The sequence below is a fragment of the Lacerta agilis genome, chromosome 1, assembly GCF_009819535.1.
Source record: "Lacerta agilis isolate rLacAgi1 chromosome 1, rLacAgi1.pri, whole genome shotgun sequence".
Lineage (NCBI taxonomy): Eukaryota > Metazoa > Chordata > Lepidosauria > Squamata > Lacertidae > Lacerta > Lacerta agilis.
This window is the reverse complement of record NC_046312.1, coordinates 70377377-70399794: the sequence shown is the minus strand read 5'-3', so window position 1 is coordinate 70399794 and position 22418 is coordinate 70377377. Positions and strand designations below refer to the sequence as shown.

The 22418-nt window shown below is 43.3% G+C and overlaps 2 protein-coding genes across 2 annotated transcripts; both read right to left on the bottom strand.

The window, feature by feature from the left end:
* Positions 1 to 1674: 1674 nt before the first annotated feature.
* MYOD1 (myogenic differentiation 1) lies at positions 1675 to 7183 on the bottom strand. The gene is made up of 3 exons (XM_033153871.1): positions 6269 to 7183; positions 3356 to 3434; positions 1675 to 2539 (listed from the first exon to the last, which is right to left on the bottom strand). Exons 1-3 carry the CDS (start codon positions 6809 to 6811, stop codon positions 2274 to 2276), a joined length of 888 nt encoding a protein of 295 aa, XP_033009762.1. The 5' UTR covers positions 6812 to 7183; the 3' UTR covers positions 1675 to 2273.
* An 8379-nt stretch (positions 7184 to 15562) lies between these two features.
* On the bottom strand, positions 15563 to 20912 carry LOC117049157 (ferritin light chain-like). Its single transcript, XM_033153860.1, has 3 exons — positions 20718 to 20912; positions 17432 to 17578; positions 15563 to 16342 (listed from the first exon to the last, which is right to left on the bottom strand). The coding sequence occupies exons 1-3, from the start codon at positions 20889 to 20891 to the stop codon at positions 15845 to 15847; spliced, it is 819 nt and encodes a 272-aa protein (XP_033009751.1). The 5' UTR covers positions 20892 to 20912; the 3' UTR covers positions 15563 to 15844.
* Positions 20913 to 22418: the final 1506 nt, after the last annotated feature.

Sequence of the window (22418 nt, the reverse complement as noted above, 5' to 3'; positions counted from 1 at the left end):
CTCTTCTTCTTCTTCTCCAACTGCTTTACGCAATGGGGAAAAGATATATTAAACTTCCTATGGCAAAAGAAAAAACCAAGGATAAAAATAAAATCTTAACAGATGAAAAGCAAAGGGGATGCATTGCTTTCCCAGATCTGAAACTTTACTATGAAGCAACTTGTCTAAACTGGATGAAAGAATGGATAGAACTGAAGGATGTGAATATAGTGAATTTAGAAGGGAATGATCTGATTTATGGGTGGCACGTGTACCTATGGTATGAAAAAACTAAGGTTCACAAGGGTTTTTATGATCATGTGATTAGAAAAAGTTTATATAAGGTCTGGATGAGACATGAAGATATCCTAGAAAGAAAGACTCCTGGTTGGATTTCACTGGTAGGAGCAGTTGCAGTAAAAAGGTTAAATATGGATAGGACTTGGGGAAAGTATAATGACCTCCTTGAATACAAAGAGGGCAATATAAAACTAAGAGATAGGCAAGAGATCTCTAACTGGATACCTGACTGGTTTCAATATTTTCAAACAAAGCAGATGTTTAGAAGAGATAAAGAAAGAGGATTCATTCAAGAAGCTTCAGAATTTGAAAAAAGTGATTTTGGGGCCCAACAAAAAACTAATCTCAAAAATATATTATTATTATTATTTGTTAGAATGGGAGACCAAAGATGAACTCATAAAGGAGGCAGGGATAAAATGAGCCATCGATATTGGTCATAATATTGAAATTGTTGCGTGGGGAAAATTGTGGAATTCAACAATGAACCTCTCTGCATGTATAGGTGGCCAAATTGTACAAAAGAGGTTCAAAACTTTGTTGGAAATGCCTAGATGCAGAGGTTGCATTCATTCATTTATGGTGGAAATGCAATCGGGCAAAGGAATTTTGGGAAATGGTGTAAAAAAAAACTAACCCACATTCCCCAAGAAACCGGAAGCATTCCTTCTAGGCATACTTAGGAATGAGTTACCAAAAAAGCCCACAACTTATTTTTATATGCAACAGCTGCAAGGATAGTATGCACAAGATATTGGAAACAAAGAGAAACTCTGAGAAAAGAACAATTGTTAAATAAATTAATTGAATATGCAGAGCTTGCAAGTATGACATCAAAAATAAGAAATCAAGATTACAAACAGATGAGGAGTATGTGGGAGTATCTAGGGGAGTATTTACAAAAATTTGATCTCAAATATAAATTTCAGGTAGGGGATACCTGACCAACAGTTGACAATATTAAGGCTATGAGAATGTGGGGGAAAAGGTGAAGGAATTAATGTCTATGCAGCTAAGCAAGATGTATAAAGAACTGTTATGGAACGCTGGGTGGGAAGTCTAAAAGAACCACTGTGTAAGAATGGAAAATAATGTAATTGTAAAACTGAAAACCTAAAAAATAAAAAAGGGAAATTCCCTAACCAAAGGCAAAATAACTCCAGCAGTTTTATAAATAAGGTTCTTTATTTAGAATACTGTTGAAAACATTCTCAGCATCCACATTGTATAAATATATAAAGTTAAAGTTTGGCACGACAAACCAAGCAACATTAAATACGTAAATTTTTTGGGTTGTTTCGTTGGAATCTTTTTTCTTTCTTTTTTTGCAAAGCAACTCTTATTTACAAGTATACAAAATAAGTATTTTTAAAAATGGTCCTCAACCTTTTTAAAAAAAATATACGTGGATGTCTATGTTTCTGAGGAGAAAGGAAGGCTGCAATCCTGTAATGTGTCTACTCGGAAGTAGGTCCCACTGATTCCAATGAGGCTTACTCCCAGGCAAGTGTGTATAAGAAGAGCCTTAGGTTGCTTAACAGTGCAATCCTATGCATGCCTCCTCAGAAGTAAGTCCCACTGAGTTACTTACATGGGCCTAACCCCAGGTCAGTGGGCACAGGATTGTAGGCCAAGTCAGACTGAAATCCGTGGTAGTTAAGCAACCTTTGTGCAGGATTGCCTCAAGAGTTTATTCCTCATAGGATCTGAGAAGACTCTCCAACGTAAGGATACCCCCTTTTAAAGCACAGGTTCAACATTAGCCATTTCATGGTATGCAATTCTAAAGTTCTTCTATATACAAATAGCTTTCGTTTATAAGCAATAAATAAGTGTATTTTGAAGTAATGCAAGCTTGGAATCATTAGATACATATTAAAACTGGTAAGGAAAACCAAAAACCCACAAGTATTGTCTTTTTTGATCTTCGGAAGGCAGGCTTAAGTGTGTCGGCTGAGATCCGATCCTGTTGGTGGTTTCTGTCCCCCGTGGCTTTATAGCACTTGGTAGATGGGGTTGTTGTTGCTGCTGCTGCTGCTGACATTGTCCTGAGGGAGAGGGGTACAGGTAGCTGGGGAGGAGATTTGGGCTGCAGCGTCGCTCAGGCTAGCCCCTTCCTGGAGTGAGCAGGGGCTCCCCTCGGTTCCACTTTCGACCGTGGACAGGCTGGCACAGGCAGTGCTGTCTGTCGAAATCCTCTCCACGATGCTCGACAAGCAATCGAGGCTGGAAATGACCGAACTTTTCCCTTGCTTCGAATCTGAGGACAAGGAGATCAGGGGGTCTCAGAAGCAGTACCAAGGAAAAGCTGTTTTGCCATAGGGTCCCCACTGACAACAACACACATGAATTCATATCTGAATCAACTGGCCCCATACAGTTCTGAGAGGTGTCAATGGAATTAAATGCCAAATGAGTTATTTAAAAGGTTTATTTATTAATAAGGGGGAGGGCTCACCTTCTGTTCTGCCCACAGCTGCCACTTTGTCTGTGGCACCCTCCCCCCCAAAAACTTCCTCCACATAGATAGCATCTTCTTGCCAAAAACACTGTTTTTTTCCCAAGCCTTCTGAGAACGGTGTTTGGGGCTGCTGTTTTCAAAACTCTGATTGCTGGAATGTGTATCATTGTTTTATTACAGTTTTTATATATGAGTGCTTTAGTGTTTTATTTTGTTATTATGTTGGATTGCATGTATGGAAGGTGAGGTGAAAAAGTAATCAGCAAATACAACAATAAATAAATATTTATGCAAGTTGTACAATGGCCTTTGAAGGCAAAAAAAGCACCCAATAATTTTAAAGTCTCAGTCCAATTGCCATTTTTTTTAAAAAAAGAAGATTATGGTCTGTAATTAAAAAATGTAATATACAAGTTACATTAAAAGGCATCCATCAAAATAATAATAGTAATAATGATCAGAGTAGTAAAAGTAATAATAATAATATTTGAAATTTAAAAAACGAGCTTCAGAATACCCACACATGGATAAAAAAGAGAACAAAGTCTGTAAGTGTATACTGTGTTTGGAGAGCATAACATAGAATAAAGTATTTCTTACAATGTAGATACTTACCATTTAGTGTTTCTGTATAGTAGCTACTGTCATAACTATTCCTTCTGCGGGAGCTGCAAGGGGGTCCACTGTAATCCAGCTGGAAACAAAACCAAGACATTAGGTCAGAAATACGATCAGGGCTACCAGGTGTCCAAATGCGTATAGGAGTGCTTAAGGGTACACACATGTCATTCACACTTTATGTGTCTGCTCTGGGAAACACATGCATAACAAACCAGCCCTTTAAATGAAAAGGGGAGAAAAGTCACCTTACGCAGGCATGGCCAAACTTTGCCCTCCAGCTGTTTTGGGACTACAACTCCCATCATCCCTAACCAATAGGACCAGTGGTCAGGGATGATGGGAATTGTAGTCCCAAAAAACAGCTGGAGGGCCAAGTTTGGCCATGCCATCCTTAAAGGGTTTTATGAGCCTTTAACCTCTTTGTTTATTTGTGGTTTTCTCATTCTGCTTAAAACTCTTGACTTCTCTAACATGTATTTGCTCTTTACTACAGTTGGCAAAAGACAAACTCAGCAACTGTATAAATTCCTATCATGACTTCTTATGGGGTGTGTGTGTGTGTGTGTGTGACTACACTTACGTCCCCTTACATACAACCCTTTGAATGCGCTGGGACTGAGATGAACCAATAAACCTGAGGATGATTCTGTAGGTTACCAGATATTTTTCAATGAATCCGGGGACACTTTTCAACTTCAATGGATTTTGTATGGGGACTGATTTGTAAATCTGGGGACTGTCCCCGGGAAATTGAGGCATCTGGTAACCTTAATCGATACCTGCCATGTCCAAACCCAGTGCTTCAGTGACCCTAGCATGCTTGTTCACTCACTGTTGTAAGGAATACAATGGAACAAGAAGGTGACAGGCAATTTTTGAGTAGCAAATTCCACTTCACTTAAATCTCTCCTGCTTCCAGTACTAAGCACTGGACTGGGAGAGAGAAAGAAAAATCTCCCTCCCTGCCTCTGTCCCTAATGCATGCTGTTGGTTACCACTCAATACCTCTCTCATACATAAACACTGCCTATCTTTGGTGTATTCCTCCTCCACCGCTAACACATGCACAGTTTGCCATGAGGCCACTAGCCACCATTAGCACAATGCAAGATATGGTCCTCACTGCTTTGTACATCACCGCTAGCTATAGCCAGTCGCTGAATATCCTGCCACAGTCCTATCTGTCCCATTATATCCCCAAACAAACTGCCATCTTGCACATATCTGCTCAGAAATAAAGTAAGTCCTGGATTAGCAGGTGCAAGTTCCATTGAACTCGTGTATAGGTTTGCATAGTAAATAACACTGGTTATGTACTAAAACGTTGTAATGGCTGCCCTCTAAAGATGGTTGTACTCCATGGCTATAGAAGCATCTGCTTTCAACTGCCCCTTTCATGAGATCAGAACTTGATATACCACTGTCTCAAAAACCCAACTTTATTACATAGAAGCAAATAAGTATCTCTTTCCCAAGTGTCAAGAAATCACAAGCAAGAAGGCTATTGTTTCTTCTTCCAAGCATAAAGTCATTGCAGTACCCCTTGCAAGAGCACTATGTCCTGGGAGGACAAGAGGACATGAACTTCAGAAAAGTACTCATGTCATTCTGTAGCAGCAAAAAGACAGAGCAATATTCATGGTACATTGGTATACAGTTTGATCAGTAAACTGCATGGGTGCCGCAGTGTTTTATGTTGCTGGTTGCTTTTTATTGTATTATTTTCATAGAGTTCATGACTAAATGGATAAAAGTGGTGGTTTAGGTGTCCCAGTCCGGTGCTTGTAGGCTGAGAATTGAATTACACAGAATTCATTTGGGTTTACTCCAAAGTATGCTTGCAGCCTAACTAGTTCATTATGGCCTGAGAAAGAAATTGCTTTCACTCCTCTGATCATCTAGGTCTATCTACTCTAATAGTACCAGGAGAGAGAGAGAAGTTTCCTCCCTTGTATTCCAGATTCCCTGAGAGTATATTGGAGGAGCCATGTCACCACAATCCCCAAAGGAAAGAGAAGAAATCTCCTACACTGCGCAGAAGAGGAGCCCCTCTTTTGGAGGGCTCAGACAGCCAAGGAAGCCTCCCAATGGGACCAGGGCACAGCAGAAGGCTAATATCTAGCCAAAGATGTTACCCAGAGGATGTTCTGTTCTCTGGAGAAACAGGACTGCTCCTGGGTAACAAAACAAAGAAAAATTCCCTGTACTCTTAAGACACAAAGATTAAAAGAGGACGACCTTTCTTCCAGGGGAATCAGAGTACAGAAAACAAGTTTTCTCTCTACTTCTAGTGATAAAAGCAGGATGCTCAGTGTTTTAACCCAGTGATCACAATGGTGCTTCCTCCCAGAAGATGGTGCGCATAGAAGTGAAGCCTTCATTTATTTGAAAAGAGATGTGGGGAGCTTAAGCCTTCTAGCAAGTGATGCCCCCAGTTCTCCTGGTCTACATTCCAATGAGGGACTGTGATTACTCAGAGGTGGTAGAAAAGAACTCATTGCATGCTCAGGGTGTGTAGTGACTTCTTGGCATGTCACTGGGCTTTGTCATGATACTGAAAATAAGAATCTTGGGCTTGGTTTAGCTAAAGACAAAGGAGAAAGCTTCTTTGGGCTAAAGGAGAAAGTGTCTCACCTCCGTTGGCTCCCTAGATCATGGCACAGAAGGAAATCTAAGTATTAGAACTGCCATTCTATTTCGGGCACAGCTCCTGCACTTTTAACACTTACATGACCAACAGGCTTTTAAGAGATACCCACTTTGCTATCATAAAGATAAAAATCGCCCCTGTGGGCTGCCTGCTTCTCAAAGAACTGCTCAAGGCATGGGAGCCAAGTCAAGCACAAGGCGGCCCAGCCCACCTACCCAACCAGACGGCCTGCGTTTGCGCGGAAACCTGAAACTCACCATGCCGTCGGAGCAATTGGATCGGGGGCTGGAGGCGTCCGAGTCGCCGCTGTAGTGCTCCAGCACCGGGTAGTAGGCGTCCTCTTGCTCGCGCAGCAGCGCCTGGAGGCTCTCGATGTAGCGGATGGCGTTGCGCAGGATCTCCACTTTGGGCAGGCGCTGGTTGGGGTTCGTGGACGTGCAGCGCTTGAGCGTCTCGAAGGCCTCGTTGACCTTGCTGAGTCGCCTCCTCTCTCGCATGGTGGCCGCCTTGCGGCGGTCGGCGTTGGTGGTCTTCCTCTTGCACGCCTTGCATGCCCACAGCAGGCAGCGGCCCGCCTGGTGGTGCCCGCTGGGCGCGCGGATGTGCTCGTCCTCGTGGCTGTGGTGGTGGCCGTGCTCGTCGGCCTTCAGCAGCCCCCCCACGTGCACCAGCCGAGGGTCCAGGTCCTCGAAGAAGTGCATGTCCGACGTGTTGAAGCAGGGATCGTCGTAGAAGTCATCGGCGGCCGAGAAGGAGCAGAGCGAGCCGTCGGTGATCTCCATGTGGCCTAGCACGTCCATGGGCGCAGGCGGTGGAGGAATGACTGCACAGAGGCTGGACGGAGGGAGAGAGAGAGGAAGAGAGAGGGGAAGGGAGCCGGGCTGCCCACCCTCGCACTCAGCGCCTGGCTTTAAAGAACTCCGAGGGGGCGAGGGGGCTTCAATCCCGAAGGCTTCAGCAAAGCCAGACGTCGGTGCGCTTCTTTTCTCGGGTCAGACAGGAGAGGGAGGCGCTGGCTGGCTGTGAAAAGGGGCTTCATTCACTCTTGGTCCCCCTTTCCCCCTTGCTCTGCTCAGCCTGCCATGGGGAAAACGAAATGCCCGTCGCGGATGCCATCCAAACCGCTCTATTTATCCCAGAAGCGGGGGTGGGCATTGCTCCGAGGCCACCTCTGCTCCACCTGCCGGCCTATCCCTCGGCCTCGCCGAGCCAGTCGCTGGGGTCTCGCAGGGGGCGGGAGGGGAGGGAGGGGAGGGAGAGCCTCGCCCGGATTGGACGGCAGCGAAAGCCGCTGTCCGGCAAAAGGCTGGGGGGAAGTGGCTGCAAATGTCAAACGGCAGCCGTCCGAGAGCGAACCTCGAGGGGGAGCGGGCGGTGAGGGGGGGGGGAGAATCACATGCGCTTCACTTTAATGCAAAAAATTATTTTCTGCGTGAGATCTCCCGCTCCCACTTGCCCAGATGGCATTCTTGAAAAAGGATCGTGCCATGGTTTTAATTCGTTTAAAAAGTGCTGCACGGGCTCCTTGGGTCATTTGCGAAGTGCATAAAGGCAGATATGTAATAAGGAGGGAATGTTTGCCAGTTTAATAGTTTGTGTTTTGGTTTTTGGTTTTGTTCGAGGCTGTTATTTTCTCTCTCCACAAGTAATCAACGATCTATATTAACCATCCGTTCAAGAAGTTACATACTGTACAATCCAAATATATAGCGAAAGGTTGGGGGGGGAACCTTATTGTTACAAGAGTGTGTGAGAGAGATCGTAATCTGGGGTTTTCGGGGATCATAAAATAAATAACGTGGCAATTATATTGTTTGGTTTGTGAAGACGTTGTAAGAGAATGGTTTTCTCCTCGAAATGCTTAAATAATATTTTTCACCGTTTGGAAAGGGCTTCTGCTGGAGTCTGGACTTTCCCATCGAAGTAATCGTATTATGGAACTATTTCGTTTCGTTCCACGTACCTATGCTTTTTATTTTATTTTACTTTGTTGGGAGGTGCTGATCTGAATTTGTAATATCAGGTGTTAATGATTGTGTGTGTGTGTGTGTGTGTGTGTTGCTTCACAAAAAAATCGCTTATCTCAGAGTTATCCGTTTCTGTCCCCGATTCCGTTCATGAACCGACGTGCGGATTTCAGGGGCACGGGTGTGCTTTTCCTCCCATAGGAGCACGACCCAGCCAAAGCGAAATACTTTTTAGAAACTCACTTGCAACAAATCAAACCAGGGTTTTAAAACGCCTTGCAGTGAAATCCGTGGGACTACGGTTTGTGCCTTTTATTTCTTTCGATATCAATTATTTTGTGCCTTTTATTTTTATTTTTGTGCCTTTTATTTCTTTCGATATCAATTCCCTGTGATTTGAGAAGTGTTGTGGCTCAAAATAAACAAGGTTTACCCTCCCATCAGCTCTTTAAAGGAAAAGAAAAAATATATAAGAAAAGATGAAAGCGTTCTTGTAAACGTTCCCACTTAATGGCTTTACCTTCTGTGGGATTGTGAGGATACCTATCCCCCTTTCGGACAAACGGCAGGCAGGATTTTGAAAAGGTGGGGGTGAGAAAAGAAGAGGCAACTTCAGATAATTTCTGATTATATCTGACCGAAGCCAGCTCCTTCTCCTCGCCACGCCAGTTTTCTGCATCTCTCTCTCTCCCCCCCCCCCCGGCAGCTCCGCGTCAGAATTGAGATCACCTCTCGCCTATTTGCTTCTACAGTATGGCTTCTAATAAGAGCCGAGCAGGTCTCTAAGCGGGCGGGTCAGTACTGTATTCCAGTTAGAACTTTCGCACTGCAGTCGCTGTGACTGAGTCGCCTCTATTCCGAATATTCCGATGTGACCGATTCGCAGACAGGAGACATCTGGACCCCCGAAGGCAGCGATGATGTACATTTAAAATCCAATTTGCGCTAGCGCGGCATTTATTTCTGTGTTTAAATTAGATATGGGCGGAGGGGGAGGGAACACACAGGTGCGCACGATTGCCAACCAACCAATTCTAATCACAGGAAGGAGTTCCACAACTGTAAAAAATCCCAGCCACAGATTGGGGGGGTGGCGGGTGGAGCGCACGGGGAAACCAGGCCTCTAATGCCCCAAAGGGAGCCTGGGATCGCATTGCGCACTTTTGCCAGAGAATGGAGTCGTGTAACAAGTCGTGTAGCAACTTTCGTTTCGTTGTTTGCGAGACAAGCCTTCCTGGGAAAAACGGACCTTTTCCGAAGCGCGTTCCTTTTTCTTCTCTAGCTACTTTGCGGGGTGAGTGGGGGGTGGAGAGCTTGGTGTCCTAAGTATTACACCTACTGAGGCTGCTATCCAATGCACACTGAGCAAGCCTCAATAAAGTCAGTGGGATTTACTTGGGCAAGTATCGGATCGCACTATTGTAAATACACCCCCCCCCCCAAGCAGTCAGTGTGACTCTTTCTGGAGTGGAGTAAGGAAGGTTCCTGGGAGCTCTAAGAAGTAAGCCCAGTTGAACTTGAAGTGGAGCTGGATGGTGCTGTCTGATACAGGAACCCAGGAGCCGGAAAACTTTAGGCTTGTGGAATCGACTTTGTTTTCCAGTAACCAGAGCTGGGTGCAAGAGGCAGATGCTTAAACCATTCCGAAACCAGGGGGTTCGTTTGAGTACCAGAACTGAACTGATCCTGCAGTCGCTCCACACACACAATCGCCCATGTGGAGCTCCACCAATCCCAGTAGTATAAGTTGAGGAAGCAGAGAAGTTTTTTTGTGATCATTGTTAAACAATTGGGATGAAAAAAACCCCAAATTGGTTTACTTCAAATTGCCCAGAAATCAACTAACAGATTCTGAGTTTTTGTTACAGCAAGAGTAGAGGAGCCTCAGGCTTGCTGTTGCACGTTGATCACTGGCGTGGCATGTTTCATGCGCTTTCATAATGAACATGAATACGTTTCTTCACACTGGCCAAAGAAAGGGTCCGTTTTCCTAAATTATCTGCTTTCCCATCCAGGCTTCCCGGCAGCCTAAGCTATCCCTTCCAGCTGCCTGCTTGAGCTTTTCAGTCACAGTTATGAAAACCCAGTGAATATCCGTTGAAGACCTAACAATCTGAGGTTGCAACAGTTTCTAGCAGCTGAGGATACAGGGCTGTTGTTGCTGATCAGTAAAGTGGGGTTCCAATAGCTTCATTGGGGAGGACTGGAAATTTAAAGGGGGTGCAGAGATCCTCTAAATAAGGACAGCAACTTTTCCAGATGTGTGGGAAGGACAGGCATTGGCAAAGTGATCAGCTGTAAAATGTTAAATGGGAGGTAAGTCCCATTGTGTTCCGTTGGATTTACCTCCATATAAGCATGGAGGACGCGGGTGGCACTGTGGTCTAAACCACTGAGCCTCTTGGGTCGGTGGTTTAAATCCCTGCAACGGGGTGAGCTCCCGTTGCTCAGTCCCAGCTCCTTCCAACCTAGCAGTTCAAAAGCATGCCAGTGCAAGTAGATAAATAGGTACCACTCCAGCAGGAAGGTAACGGGTGTTTCTGTGTGCTGCTCTGGTGTCGGTGTTCCATTGCACCAGAAGCGGCTTAGTCATGCTGGCCACATGACCCGGAAAAACTGTCTGTGGAGTGGACAAACGCCGGCTCCCTCAGCCTGTAAAGCGAGATGAGTGCCACAACCCCAGAGTCATTCGTGACTGGACTTAATTGTCAGGGGTCCCTTTACCTTTACACATGTGTAGGACTGCAGCCTGAGGCACTTTGTGTATTATATGCAGCAAAGTTGTTGCGATATGCAGTTGCTCTCCTAGGTCTTTGATTCTAGTGAGTCCATCTAGTTGTAAATAGGAACCAGATCTGTTGGGTTTGGCAAAGATATGATGCTGGTTATTTATGCCCCTTGTGGCCTGATGGATGCTGTTTGGCCTGCAACTCCCAGCAGCCCCTGCCAGCAATGCCAATGGTCAGAGATGATGGGTGTTTGAGTGCTGACCTCTCCAGTATGGAGAAGGTCACAGGTTAACCACCCCCGGCTTACTGCACTGTTTCAAGGTGTCGCCCAATATCAAAATCAGCATAAGGAGATATAGTGGGAAGAAACCTGTTGCTGTAAAGGGCAGCAAATTTTATCCCACCTATGCTGTGTCAGGGGTCCCTTTACCTTTACCTTTTATGCTGTGTGCAACACCCTGTATGTATGGGGGGGAAAACAGGAGGTTATGATGCAATATTTTATTTTTATTTTGAAAACCTTATGTGCTGCTTAATCATAAAATTCTAAGCAGTGCACACAATAAAATTGTTGATAAAACACAGCTAAAAACACAAAAGTGTTCAAAAAAAGTTTACATAAAAAGACATCAATAAAACACAAAAAATCTATGTTTAAAACAAACAAGGATGGCTAAATTGTTATACATCTGGGTAGCCTTGCTATTATTATTTTGATTTTATATATTGTGATCTTTTCTGTGAACCGCCCTGAGACCTCCAGGTATAGGGCGGTATAAAAATTAAATAAATAAATAAGGTTTTAGCAGGCATCTAAAACAATATAGCAAGGGTGTCTGCCTAATGTCAATAGGCGGGGAGTTCCAAAGCACAATTGCTGCTGCACTAAAAGACCAATATTCATTAGTCTCATTTACCACAGTGACCTCAAGAGAAATAGATGTATCCATTTCTTTCTCTTCATCTAATATAGCACATGTAAGGGTCAACACTTTGTATATGTAGAAGTAGCTAGTCAGTGGTATGTTGCTGCAAACTATTTTGCAGTCAGCTTTTAGATGAACAAACCACATGTCTGTGATACTTGAAATGTGTGTGCTAACACAGACTCAAACGGAAGCCCAAGATTAATTGCCTGATGTCTGTACAAAAGCCAACACTCAAAAGCTCAGTAACTGCTCAGGTTGGCTTCAAAATGAACGAGGTTTCGTATGGATTCCTTTTGATAAGTGATGAAGACCGGTATCTTAGCAGACCAACACTCTTTCAATATTGCTTTATACTTATAGTCCACTAGGGGATGCTCCCTCTCTCTTTCTAAAATGATCCAGTAGCTAGCAGGTGAAATCTTGCTTTATTTTAAACTAATGTCTTCTTTTTGTCTTTTTTGACCTGTTACAATTGAGCTTCCACTACCATTTATAATATGTTCTGATGGTAATATCTGGTATAATGGATGCAGAGTCTTTTGAACTATAACCATGTGGGCCAATGCAGTATTCTCCAGTGAACTCGATGGTAGCCCTGCTGGACCACAGGCCTATCCAAATCAGCATGCTTTTTTTCCTACTGAGGCCAATCAGGTGCTTCTAAGAAACATACAAACAGAACATGAGGAGAGTCACCCTCTCCTGCTGTTGTTCACAATGCTGTTAATCAGAGGCATGCATACCTGATCCTGGAGGTGGCATATGGCCATCTTGACTAGTAGCCATATCCTCCATGAAGGATCTATGACTAAATGCAACAAACTCAAAAAAATAAACTAGAGAGTATAGTTTTATTTGTCTTATTTCATATCCAACTATTTCTCCAAAGGGGTTCAGGGCAGCATATACACTTTGCCTTTTCTCTCTTTCATGCAAACAACAAGCCTGTGTGGTAAGAGAGGTGGGTTGGGTGGCCCAAGGCTACCTAAGAAGCTTCATGGTTGTAAGGAGAGGAGATATGAACCTCAGCTTCCTCAGGCTAAGGCAGACATTCCGTCCACTACGTGACACTGATTTTCAGTGTGCTTAGAACAGAGAAGTTTAACCACAGACCATTCAAGGCTCATGATTTTGATGTTATTTCTCATCTATGTATGGAAACTGAATAAAATAGAATGAATACGGGAGCTGCCTGAAATATCTTGCTGGCCTGTGAGGAATAGTTTCTCCGTAGTTAATAGCATATTGCTAATTTAAGATGCAAGGGACAAATTTAGGTCGGAAGAATAATCTGAGGAAAGCCATCAGAAATAAACTCTCAGCCTATACTTGGAAGAAAGTACAGTACCATTTAGTTCAATAGGACCTGCTCCCAAACAAACAAACAATTTGTGACTGCCCATCTGATTGGGTTGCCCCAGACACTTGTATATTGTGAGCTAACAGGAGTTAAACTTATTACAAGTTAATAAGTTTTGGCCTACAATGTTGGAACAACCCATCTAATAAATATTTGGATCAGTCTTTCTCACCATGCTAGATTAAGAGTTCCTTGCTCCATATAGTATGGCTTATGACTCCACAATTAAGGAAGGGATGGTATGTTTGTTGACACTGCACTTGCTACTTCAAGATAATCTTCATGACATTACAAGCAGTCACATCTTTACTAAATTAGATGCTCACTACTTATCCACAGCAAACCCCCGTTTTCCATTTTGCTCCCTTCCACAAAACATGCTGCTTTAAAAAGCTGAGGCTATACACTGGAATTGTGGAATGGAAATTATATTAAAACTTAGATTTGTAATTGTTGAACTTCAGAATGGATTATTAGCATATGCAAAATATTTATTCAACTGATGTTAAGTATTATAGTTTGATTGAGGTCAACAAAACTAGCTCAACAAAACTATCCCCCTGCTTCATTTGCTTGGTGTTAAAATAAAAGTTACTCTTTGAGGAATAAAATACTGTAAACTTATTTTCTGCAGAGCTTGGAGTGGGAGTTATGTACTATAAAACCCTTCCACTAATGTATTCATCCAATTCTAAAGCATTATGTTTAATATGCTGAGTGTAGTCACAGTATATTATCATCTTTTTCTGTTCAGTGTAATGTCATAAAGCTAGCTAGGTTTAACCTAATTCTGATTCTGTACTGCCACTACCTATTTGTACCCCAGTGCTGAAACATGAGACGTCCCAGTGTGGTCTGCTATTAACCCCCTCCCTGCACTCATACATAACTGTATATTCCAGCTGCTCTGGAAAGCAAAGGTAGTATATCTGCAACCGTTCACATGCAGTCACTCAAATGCTTGACACTCTCAAACTTACTATTGGCAGGACTGGTCCAGCAAAGAGATAAGATTTTTTTTGGTGTCCTCATAAACAAGAAGGCCAAACATTGCAATTCCTTTTGAACAATTATTTACTATTTTTTAAATTTTGATTATGTATTTTTATACTGTGATTTTATCCTGTGAACTGCCCTGAGACCTATTGGTATAGGGTGGTATACAAATTTAAATAAATAAATAAATAAAAGTACCAATTGTGTTAGAGACAAGGGAACAATGCCAATAATTAAATCTTACAAAGGAGTTTTGATTATATTTTATCTTGGGTACAATCTAGACATCATTAAGCACTTATTAAAGTGGAATGGATTTCTATGCAGACACATATTACATACGATAACAGAATCGCTACTAGTGGGGATTTGTCACGGGTGGAGGACAGTATTTGCCCCTCTCTCCCATTAAAGCAGTGTCCTAGTTCTGGATCTTCACTCATGAGAATGACAGAACTCCACATATGGGAATTAAGGTTTCTAAACCTGCTCCCTGAACACCCCCCCACCCGGTGTTATGGAAAACAAGCATGGTTAAGCACTGTGACTGCAGAGGGTGTGCTTAATTCATTTATTAAAAAGTCTTATTCATGTATATGGTTTCTTCCCAACAGCAGCATAACATGTGGCTGATCATGAAAAATCACAAAAGATATATTTCGTATTTAAATTTTAAACATTTATTATCATTGCTATTGCAGGCATATCAAATATGTAGTAAAATATTTCGTATTAAAATACCACCTTAAAAATGTAAGTACAGCACACCAAGGTAAACAATTTTATTGTGCTTACATTAAGCTATGTAGCAATATAAAAAAAAACCATTTAAGCATAAAAATGGATGCACACTAAAATAGAAGTCTCTGTAAGGTTAATAAAATTCTATCAAGGCAACCATTGAAATATTAAAATCTAATTTATATTGTTATTTTAAAGGAATGCATTATAAAATACATAGTAGAAAAATACAAAGTTATCATTTATGCACTTATTCAAGCTAACCTAATGCCTGACTATACTAGAGAGATACATGATTGTCTAGAGCAGGGGTCCCTAAACTAAGGCCCGGGGGCTGGATGTGGCCCAATCGCCTTCTAAATGTGGCCCGCGGATGGTCCGGCAATCAGTGTATTTTTACATGAGTAGAATGTGTCCTTTTATTTAAAATGCATCTCTGGGTTATTTGTGGGGCATAGGAATTCATTCATATATTTTTTTCAAAATATAGTCCGGCCCCCCACAAGGTCTGAGGGACAGTGGACTGGCCCCCTGCTGAAAAGTTTGCTGACCCCTGGTCTAGAGCAGGGGTAGGCAAACTAAGGCCCGTGGGCCGGATGCGGCCCAATTGCCTTCTCAATCTGGCCCGTGGACAGTCAGGGAATCAGCGTGTTTTCACATGAGTAGAATGTGTCCTTTTATTTAAAATGCATCTCTGGGTTATTTGTGGGGCATAAGAATTCATTCTTTCTGCCGCCCCCTCTCCCAATATAGTCTGGCCCACCACATGGTCTGAGGGATGGTGGACCGGCCCACGGCTGAAAAAGGTTGCTGACCCCTGGTCTAGAGCTCAATATTGTAGATAAGAGTTAATATAGCTTTTATATGAAGGTAAGGAGTTCCTGCACTCATAGAAAGGACTGCAGTCCATGGTGGAATAACTGCTTTTTCAAACATAGTATAATGAACAAAATAATCAACAATGACCAAATCATGATGGTACAGTTACCCTGTTTGTGGGGACTGTTTTCACAAATCATGTCAACCTATAGACAACTATTCCGGGACAATTTAGAGATGTATGACTATCGTAACACTGCTCAGCAGTGGCATACTTCATATCCCAGCCAATCTAATGCCATTTGTGCTCCTGCCTTTGATCTCTTTCCCGCAAGCCCTTCCACCGAGGCTGAGAGAGGGAGCAACACTGGCCTTGGTATTTTGGCCTTATCCCATTCTTGGGCTGAGGGTACTCCTCTCGCAGAAGCTGTAGCCCATTTGCAGCTCCTGTACATTTCTGAAATGGTGCATGGAGACTGCAGTGAGCTTCTGAATGGGTCCCAATCTTTAGTTCTTTCTGCAAACGGTCTATAAGATAGTTCTCAAGGTCACCTCTGCTATCTTGGGCATTCCTAAGCCTACGAGCATTGGTAATTAGATCTCCCATCAGCTTGATCTTCTGTATCTTGGGTGCTAGAAATTGCTTCTTAATTGTGCTTGCAGTGTGAGGGTCTGAGTTCTTGATACTCAGAGCATAAAGCTCTTCAAAATGGCCCGCCATCATCTTCCATTGTACTAGGGCTACTTCCAGAGCTGATGCCACACCGCTTACTAACACACTGGGTGGTTTCTGGAATCACAAAGAACAGAACAAAGATGGCAAATAGTAGAAGTTACAATGGTTTCCACCACATTTTCTACTGCTTGTGCTGTAATGCTCTTACCTCTGTCTTCTGAGCAACATCTTTGAGATTTGTGGGATACAGATATAGAAAAGTAATATATGCACACAAGGTAGCTCACCAAGTTTATTACAGCTTTTATATGATGATATGTTAGCCAAGTGTTTGTATAATTGGTGTGGATAATATTGATCCCTAAAATATGTTCATTGCCAATAAAGTAATGAAAGCCTAGAATGGGTTGTAGCAACCCATACTGCTACGAAGCTGCATAAAATTGCATGAGTGTAACATTGATCCATGCAGATCTCCAATAAAAAGAAGAGAACCTGCTCCAATAAAAAGAAGAGAATCCGTGTACTCTATCCTCAGATCCCTGGAGGAAGGATGGGATCTAAAAGCATGGAATGTTGCTGTTCATTTGGGTGCTGCTCACTTGCATAGGGAAGGATGTCCACAAGAGATAAGATTAAACAAATATCAAATGGAATTTGCCAGATTTTCAAAAGATATGGATTGTCCTGGGTCTTCCAGATTAGTTGCCTTCAAGCAGAAAAACAAAATAATTTTCATACATATTTGCTTCAAATTGCAAGAGATGGCAGGGTGAAAGCACTTCTATACCTGTTAACATATTGGCATATGTCTTTCACATTCTGGAAGTGGGGGAGGAACTGAAATCATGGTTACAGTGGTGTTTAAAAAAAAACCCCTCTTTAATAAGTGCAATAAGACTGATGTCTAAAAAGAAAATTTGAATTTGTGTGTGTGTGGGGGGGGGGGAGCTAAGCTCCAAATCTGACCCTATCATTTCACTGTGAGAGGCATGAAACCCACTAGGTGTCATGCGGAAACATGACAGATAGAAACATGTCTTTGCTTTATGCTTCTAGGCTAACATGAGAAAAGATGTAGCTAAATGCAGATGTAGCTCACACTGTAAGGGATATGTGTGCGAGTTCCCTTTTGATCTGTCACACAAGACATACATCTTATGAAGTCCAACCTCTGGCATGAGGAAAACCTTTGCCACATACCTGGATAACTCTGGTACAGTAGAGGCCTCCCCTGTCATGCTGGTATTGGATGAGAGCTTCTGCTGCTTCCCTCTCCTCTTTAGCGTGGTCCAAGAAGAATTTAGAAACATTTGGTAAAGCCATGTCAGAATGATCAAAGATTTCACCCTATATTTTTCAAATAGAAAACAAAACACCCACTGCAGTTCACATACAAAGTACAATAATATTGCATAATGTTTATAGTACTTAGGTTTAAACTTCCAAAGGAGCAGAAGAAAAAAACATTTCTGGAAAACCTATATATTTTAAAAGTAAAACACAAACTTTTGCTTTTGCCATTGGTAGAAACGATATTTCAAATCAGGTACCCTGAGGTATGTGTATGTTAAGTTAAAAAAAAAGACTTGTACATCAGACAAAAGACCATATAACCTGTTTTAGTTGTAGTTATGGGCAATTAGTTTTCTAGAAAATTTACTAATATTCCAGATAAGAGAGACTAAAGCCTCCCCCCCCCATGTCACTGGCAACAGTTCCCAACATCCCAACATTCTCCACCCCATTCTGGCTGGAGATAAAGGGAGTTGGAGTCCAATGACATAGGGTGAGCCACATACTCCTCACTTATGCCTTAATGTGACTGGGATCTGATTTAGCACAATTATATTCAAAAAAAGGTAAACCCTGTTAATTTTACAGAATGCAGAAATATCTGAAATGTTTTTTAAAAAGCTGAAAGTACTTGAATTGGAGGGGGGAATGATGGTGGGAGGGAAATGATACAGATGCATTATTTTCATTGATATCAAAAGATGCACCTAGTCACTGTCTGAGGACTCAAGCACACATGATGATGTGAATATGGATGCTCATCCAAATGCAACATGCACACAAGACTGCTTATGCATGCAGATCTCTGGTTGAATCAGGATGCTGTATATTTCTACAGTAGATATTTGTAAGGATAAGGAATGTTAGAGGCTGTACCATTTGTCACTTCTTTTGTTGCAGAAAGTTAGAAGCTGTTGCCTCTGGAGTAGTAGTTGCGAGAGTGGAAAGTATGCAGGGGGATATACAGGCAACATGATTGCCATTCTTCTCCCATAGTTACATCCTGTGTCATGTTACTGCTTTCTTACACACCCCATCCTCCAGATCTGGCCCCTGGTGTTATTGCTGTTCTTACCACATGAGCTTGATTTTTCCACATGGTTTCTGAATTCTTACATTATTGAAAACAGTGTGTGGAATGGAATCATCTGAGAATTGAAACGATGTCACTTCCATAATGTAAGAATCAGGTCTTGGATCACTCTTCATGTTCAGCTTACTTCAGGTTACTGCCTCTTCATTTTACTGCCTACCAAGTTTAACCTCCTTCAAACTTCAAAGGAACATAGGAGGAACCCCAGCAAATAAACCAATGTCCCATCCAGTCAACGATCCTGTTCTCACAGTGGCCAATCAGATAGATATATGAGATAAGAAAACACTCCCTAATGTCTTAACCACATTAAAACATGAAGAAAATCATTAACAATATGAAAGAAACAGATCCAGATTCATACTAAGTTCCAGCAAATGCCCAAGGACATTCTGTGCCCACAGGGAAGATGGGACTTTATGGCTATTATTCACCCATTTCCTCATTGTTTTTGCTGGAAAAATATGTTCTCATATTCTGAGAATATTGTCATCTTGAATTGTGATCCTTATATCTAATCAGGGCAGTGTTGTCAGCAGCTTCGCCTTTTCTCTTTTTAGAAGGAATGCAGTGACAGCTGAAGGATGCTGTCACAGCTTCCCACCACTAAGTTCTGAGTCAGTTTTTCTTCCCTTGCTTCATCACTTTCCCCATCCCTGCTCTTCATTCCTTGATTCTCTTGCTCTACCGTATAATCAGTGTAGCTTCATTATCATCAGTTGCCTACCAGACTCATTTAACAGGTCATCTTATTTTTTAGCAAGTAAAACGGGCCTGACATCTGCCTTATGAAATAAAAACCTGAAATTTGGGGGACATATATTAATAATTTAGTTTGGTGTTACAATGAATAATCCTGCATACATCCATCCAGCTGTGTACAATCCATGTGTATACAGCCAGTTGTCACCCAGTGGACAAAACGATTTCATAGCCTTCCAACACATGAGCATTTTAACATGACCCCAAAAGAGGTTGGTTCTGCATGTGAAGGATGGGTGGTTTACATAAGGAGCATCTGTGAAGGAGAGGGCATTTGAAAAGCAGTGGGAGCTCCATAACACAATGGGGGCATGGCAGAGTGACAAGAAGGAAGGGAATAGGCCTCCATCCTAAGGTTAAGGACAGGACCATATGTGGCAAAGGAGTATACATGATGGAATAGAATCATACAATCATAGAATTGTAGAGTTCGTATGGGGATCGAACCTGGGACCTTGGTATTATCAGCCCCTTACTCTAACCAACTGAGCTATTATTCATGAACTAATAATGTTGTCAGCCGAATGTATGGATGCAGGCACACCCATGTGGAAAGAGTAGGGATTTAGTCACTTTATGTGTAGCAAAAGACCTCAGCAGATGTTGGTTCAATACAGAAGAAAAGCCATGCCTCAGCTGTATCCAGCAAAGGAAGAAGTTTTTTAGCCACAGCTCCACAGGATGCAAACCAGAATCACAACAGCAGTTCCAGAAGATGTACATAATAATGTTTAAAGTGTGTCTTTGCCATGAACTAGCCACCACACACCATGACATGAGGTTACTAGAAGGGTTCCCCCCATGTTGTGAAAACATGGGGAAAGGTCTGAATTGTAGCCCAAGGTGTGCACCTCTCCTTACCCCCCCCCCCTTTTAACGTGGGCTACTTTATAGCAGCATATCCATTGCTTGATGGCTGCGGCTTGGGAAGAAGAACTCAAGCAATGGCTATCTCAGTGCTTTTTTTCCTAGAAAAATAGGTGCCGGTAATCACCATGAAGTTGTTACAGTAAGTGTCACACTTTTTAACAACACAATAAAGAAGTGCCGGTACTGTGCAGGGGGGGGGAGCACTGTGCCACTGGCTATCGTGGACCTGCAAGTCAGACCTAAATGCAGAGCAGAAATGAGGAAAGAAAGAACCCCAACAAAAGAGGCCCCAGGTGAGGCAGGATGGGAAAAGGCGAACCCCGAGCGAGCCCTCGTTGTGGCCCTGAAAAGAGGCATCTAGACACGCAGAGGAAAGAGACGCTGGCGGAGCGCCGAAGGAGCCGCAGCGCCTCGCCTCAGGCCTGCCTTCGCGCGCCAATCGGGTCGCTGCTCGCGCGGTGGCCTTACCAGCATCTGCAAGACGTAGGAGACGTCCAGCAGGGCGCCGGTGACTCCGCACAGGCCTTCCTCCACCACGGCCGGGAAGTTTTGCTTCACGAGCTTGCCCAGAGCTCTGCCCTGCCGGTGGATGGCGCACAAGGGCAGGCCGCTCTTGAGCCTTTTCGGACTCGGCTCGGCCATGGCCCACTACTGCTGCTGTGCCTCCTCACCGCCAGCCTCGCCTTCCGTCTAGCCGCCGGCCCAAGGCACGACGGGGCGGCCGCCGCGTCACTGAGGAGCTGCCTGAAGTTGGAACATCAAACAAGAGACGAGTGTGGGGTTTAGAAAAAACAAAAAGCAACCAGGAAGCAGCAGCTCGTGAAGGGAAGAAGGTGAAGAGGCGCGCGCGCGCTCACTGTTTCCTCGCGGCTATATAGACAGCGCCCTGGTCAAGGGGCAGAGGCAGGGCGGGTCGCTGGCACCTGGCGCGCACCTGGCCGCGGGCGGGCCCGCTTCCACACGCCCTTTCCCGCCAGGACAGGGCTGCCTAACGGTCCGTAACAGAACTCCTCTCGGGCTTGAAGGGGCACGTTGACCTGCATCCGCTGCGAGACTTCACACGCACACACCCTTCCTAAGTTATATCATGCCGTTTTGCACACTCTTGCGCGTTTTCCAAGACTGAAGTCCTGTGCCCGTTTAACCTGGGAACTAGCCTCGCTGAAAGGTTTTCTTGAATACTTCTATACACCGCATAGGATCGCGCAGTCTGTGCTGGAAAGCAGCTCTCGTGAAGGTTGCTATCCGAAGTTCCGAACATATCACAGAATAGAAAGTGGTGGGGGAAATGTACACCCTAAAGTGAATGCACAATTCAGGAAACAGAGATCTAATAGCCCTAGCCTATGTCATTTCTGTATTTGGATTACAGAAGTGAGAAATGGGAAAGAGGAGCAACAAACTTCGGATTCATGCAGTGAATTTTACTACATTCAGTTGAGCATATTTTACTAAAAATCAGTACCATTCTCTCTTGCCATTGAGATGTCAAGCATTATGCTTTATGGGTTCACCTTGTAAACAGATAATCTGAATGCCTGCATGGTCAACAACAGGGATTTTCTTGCCTTATGCGAAGTGGACTAAATCTTGAGGTTTTTAAATATATGGCAGCAAGACCTTTTTCACTAGTTCAGTCCCACTTTCTTTCTCCTCAGTTACCTGTGAGGTTAAAAGAACCCGTCAATGCACAATCTGTGCAGATGTCTCGCCTAAGGTTGCTTCCAGTCAGTGACTTAAAGTAGATGCCCTGCCACTGAGCTACAGTCCATCTTTGACCTTGGAGCACAAACAATTTCAGGCAGGGCTTGAGAGTGATCAATCACAAGGATCATATCTCCAAGCCATATAGAAACTATGTCAGTCACAGTGCTGACTGCTGCTATTTAAACATGCAGCCAGCATGTATGCAATCCAAGTCAGTGGCTGCTCGGCTAAACCTTCCTTATCTCTTTAGCTCCCTTCTGCTTTAGTGCTACAGTTACTGATTGAGGAGAGCACCAAGTACACAAGAGCTGTCCACTCTTTCCTGTGTTCCCTTGGTGAGTCACTTGCAGAACTCTTGTCCTGTTCTAAACTATGGGAGTGCAGAAGGCGTGTTTTGTTTTGTTTTGTTTTGTTTTGTTTGTTGCTGTTGTTGTTTGTCATTTACAATTTTCCAGCTGCCTT

What these genes read in the sequence shown, in the direction of transcription:
- MYOD1 (XM_033153871.1), bottom strand. Translation starts at nt 6,811, where the DNA reads ATGGACGTGCTAGGCCACATGGAGATCACCGACGGCTCGCTCTGCTCC. An exon ending in CCAATTGCTCCGACGGCATG is followed by an intron (nt 3,435 to 6,268) that starts GTGAGTTTCAGG and finishes TTTTGTTTCCAG; the next exon opens with CTGGATTACAGTGGACCCCC. An exon ending in CTATACAGAAACACTAAATG is followed by an intron (nt 2,540 to 3,355) that starts GTAAGTATCTAC and finishes CCTTGTCCTCAG; the next exon opens with ATTCGAAGCAAGGGAAAAGT.
- LOC117049157 (XM_033153860.1), bottom strand. Translation starts at nt 20,891, where the DNA reads ATGGCCGAGCCGAGTCCGAAAAGGCTCAAGAGCGGCCTGCCCTTGTGC. An exon ending in CCTACGTCTTGCAGATGCTG is followed by an intron (nt 17,579 to 20,717) that starts GTAAGGCCACCG and finishes TGAAAAATATAG; the next exon opens with GGTGAAATCTTTGATCATTC. An exon ending in ACTGTACCAGAGTTATCCAG is followed by an intron (nt 16,343 to 17,431) that starts GTATGTGGCAAA and finishes TTGTGATTCCAG; the next exon opens with AAACCACCCAGTGTGTTAGT.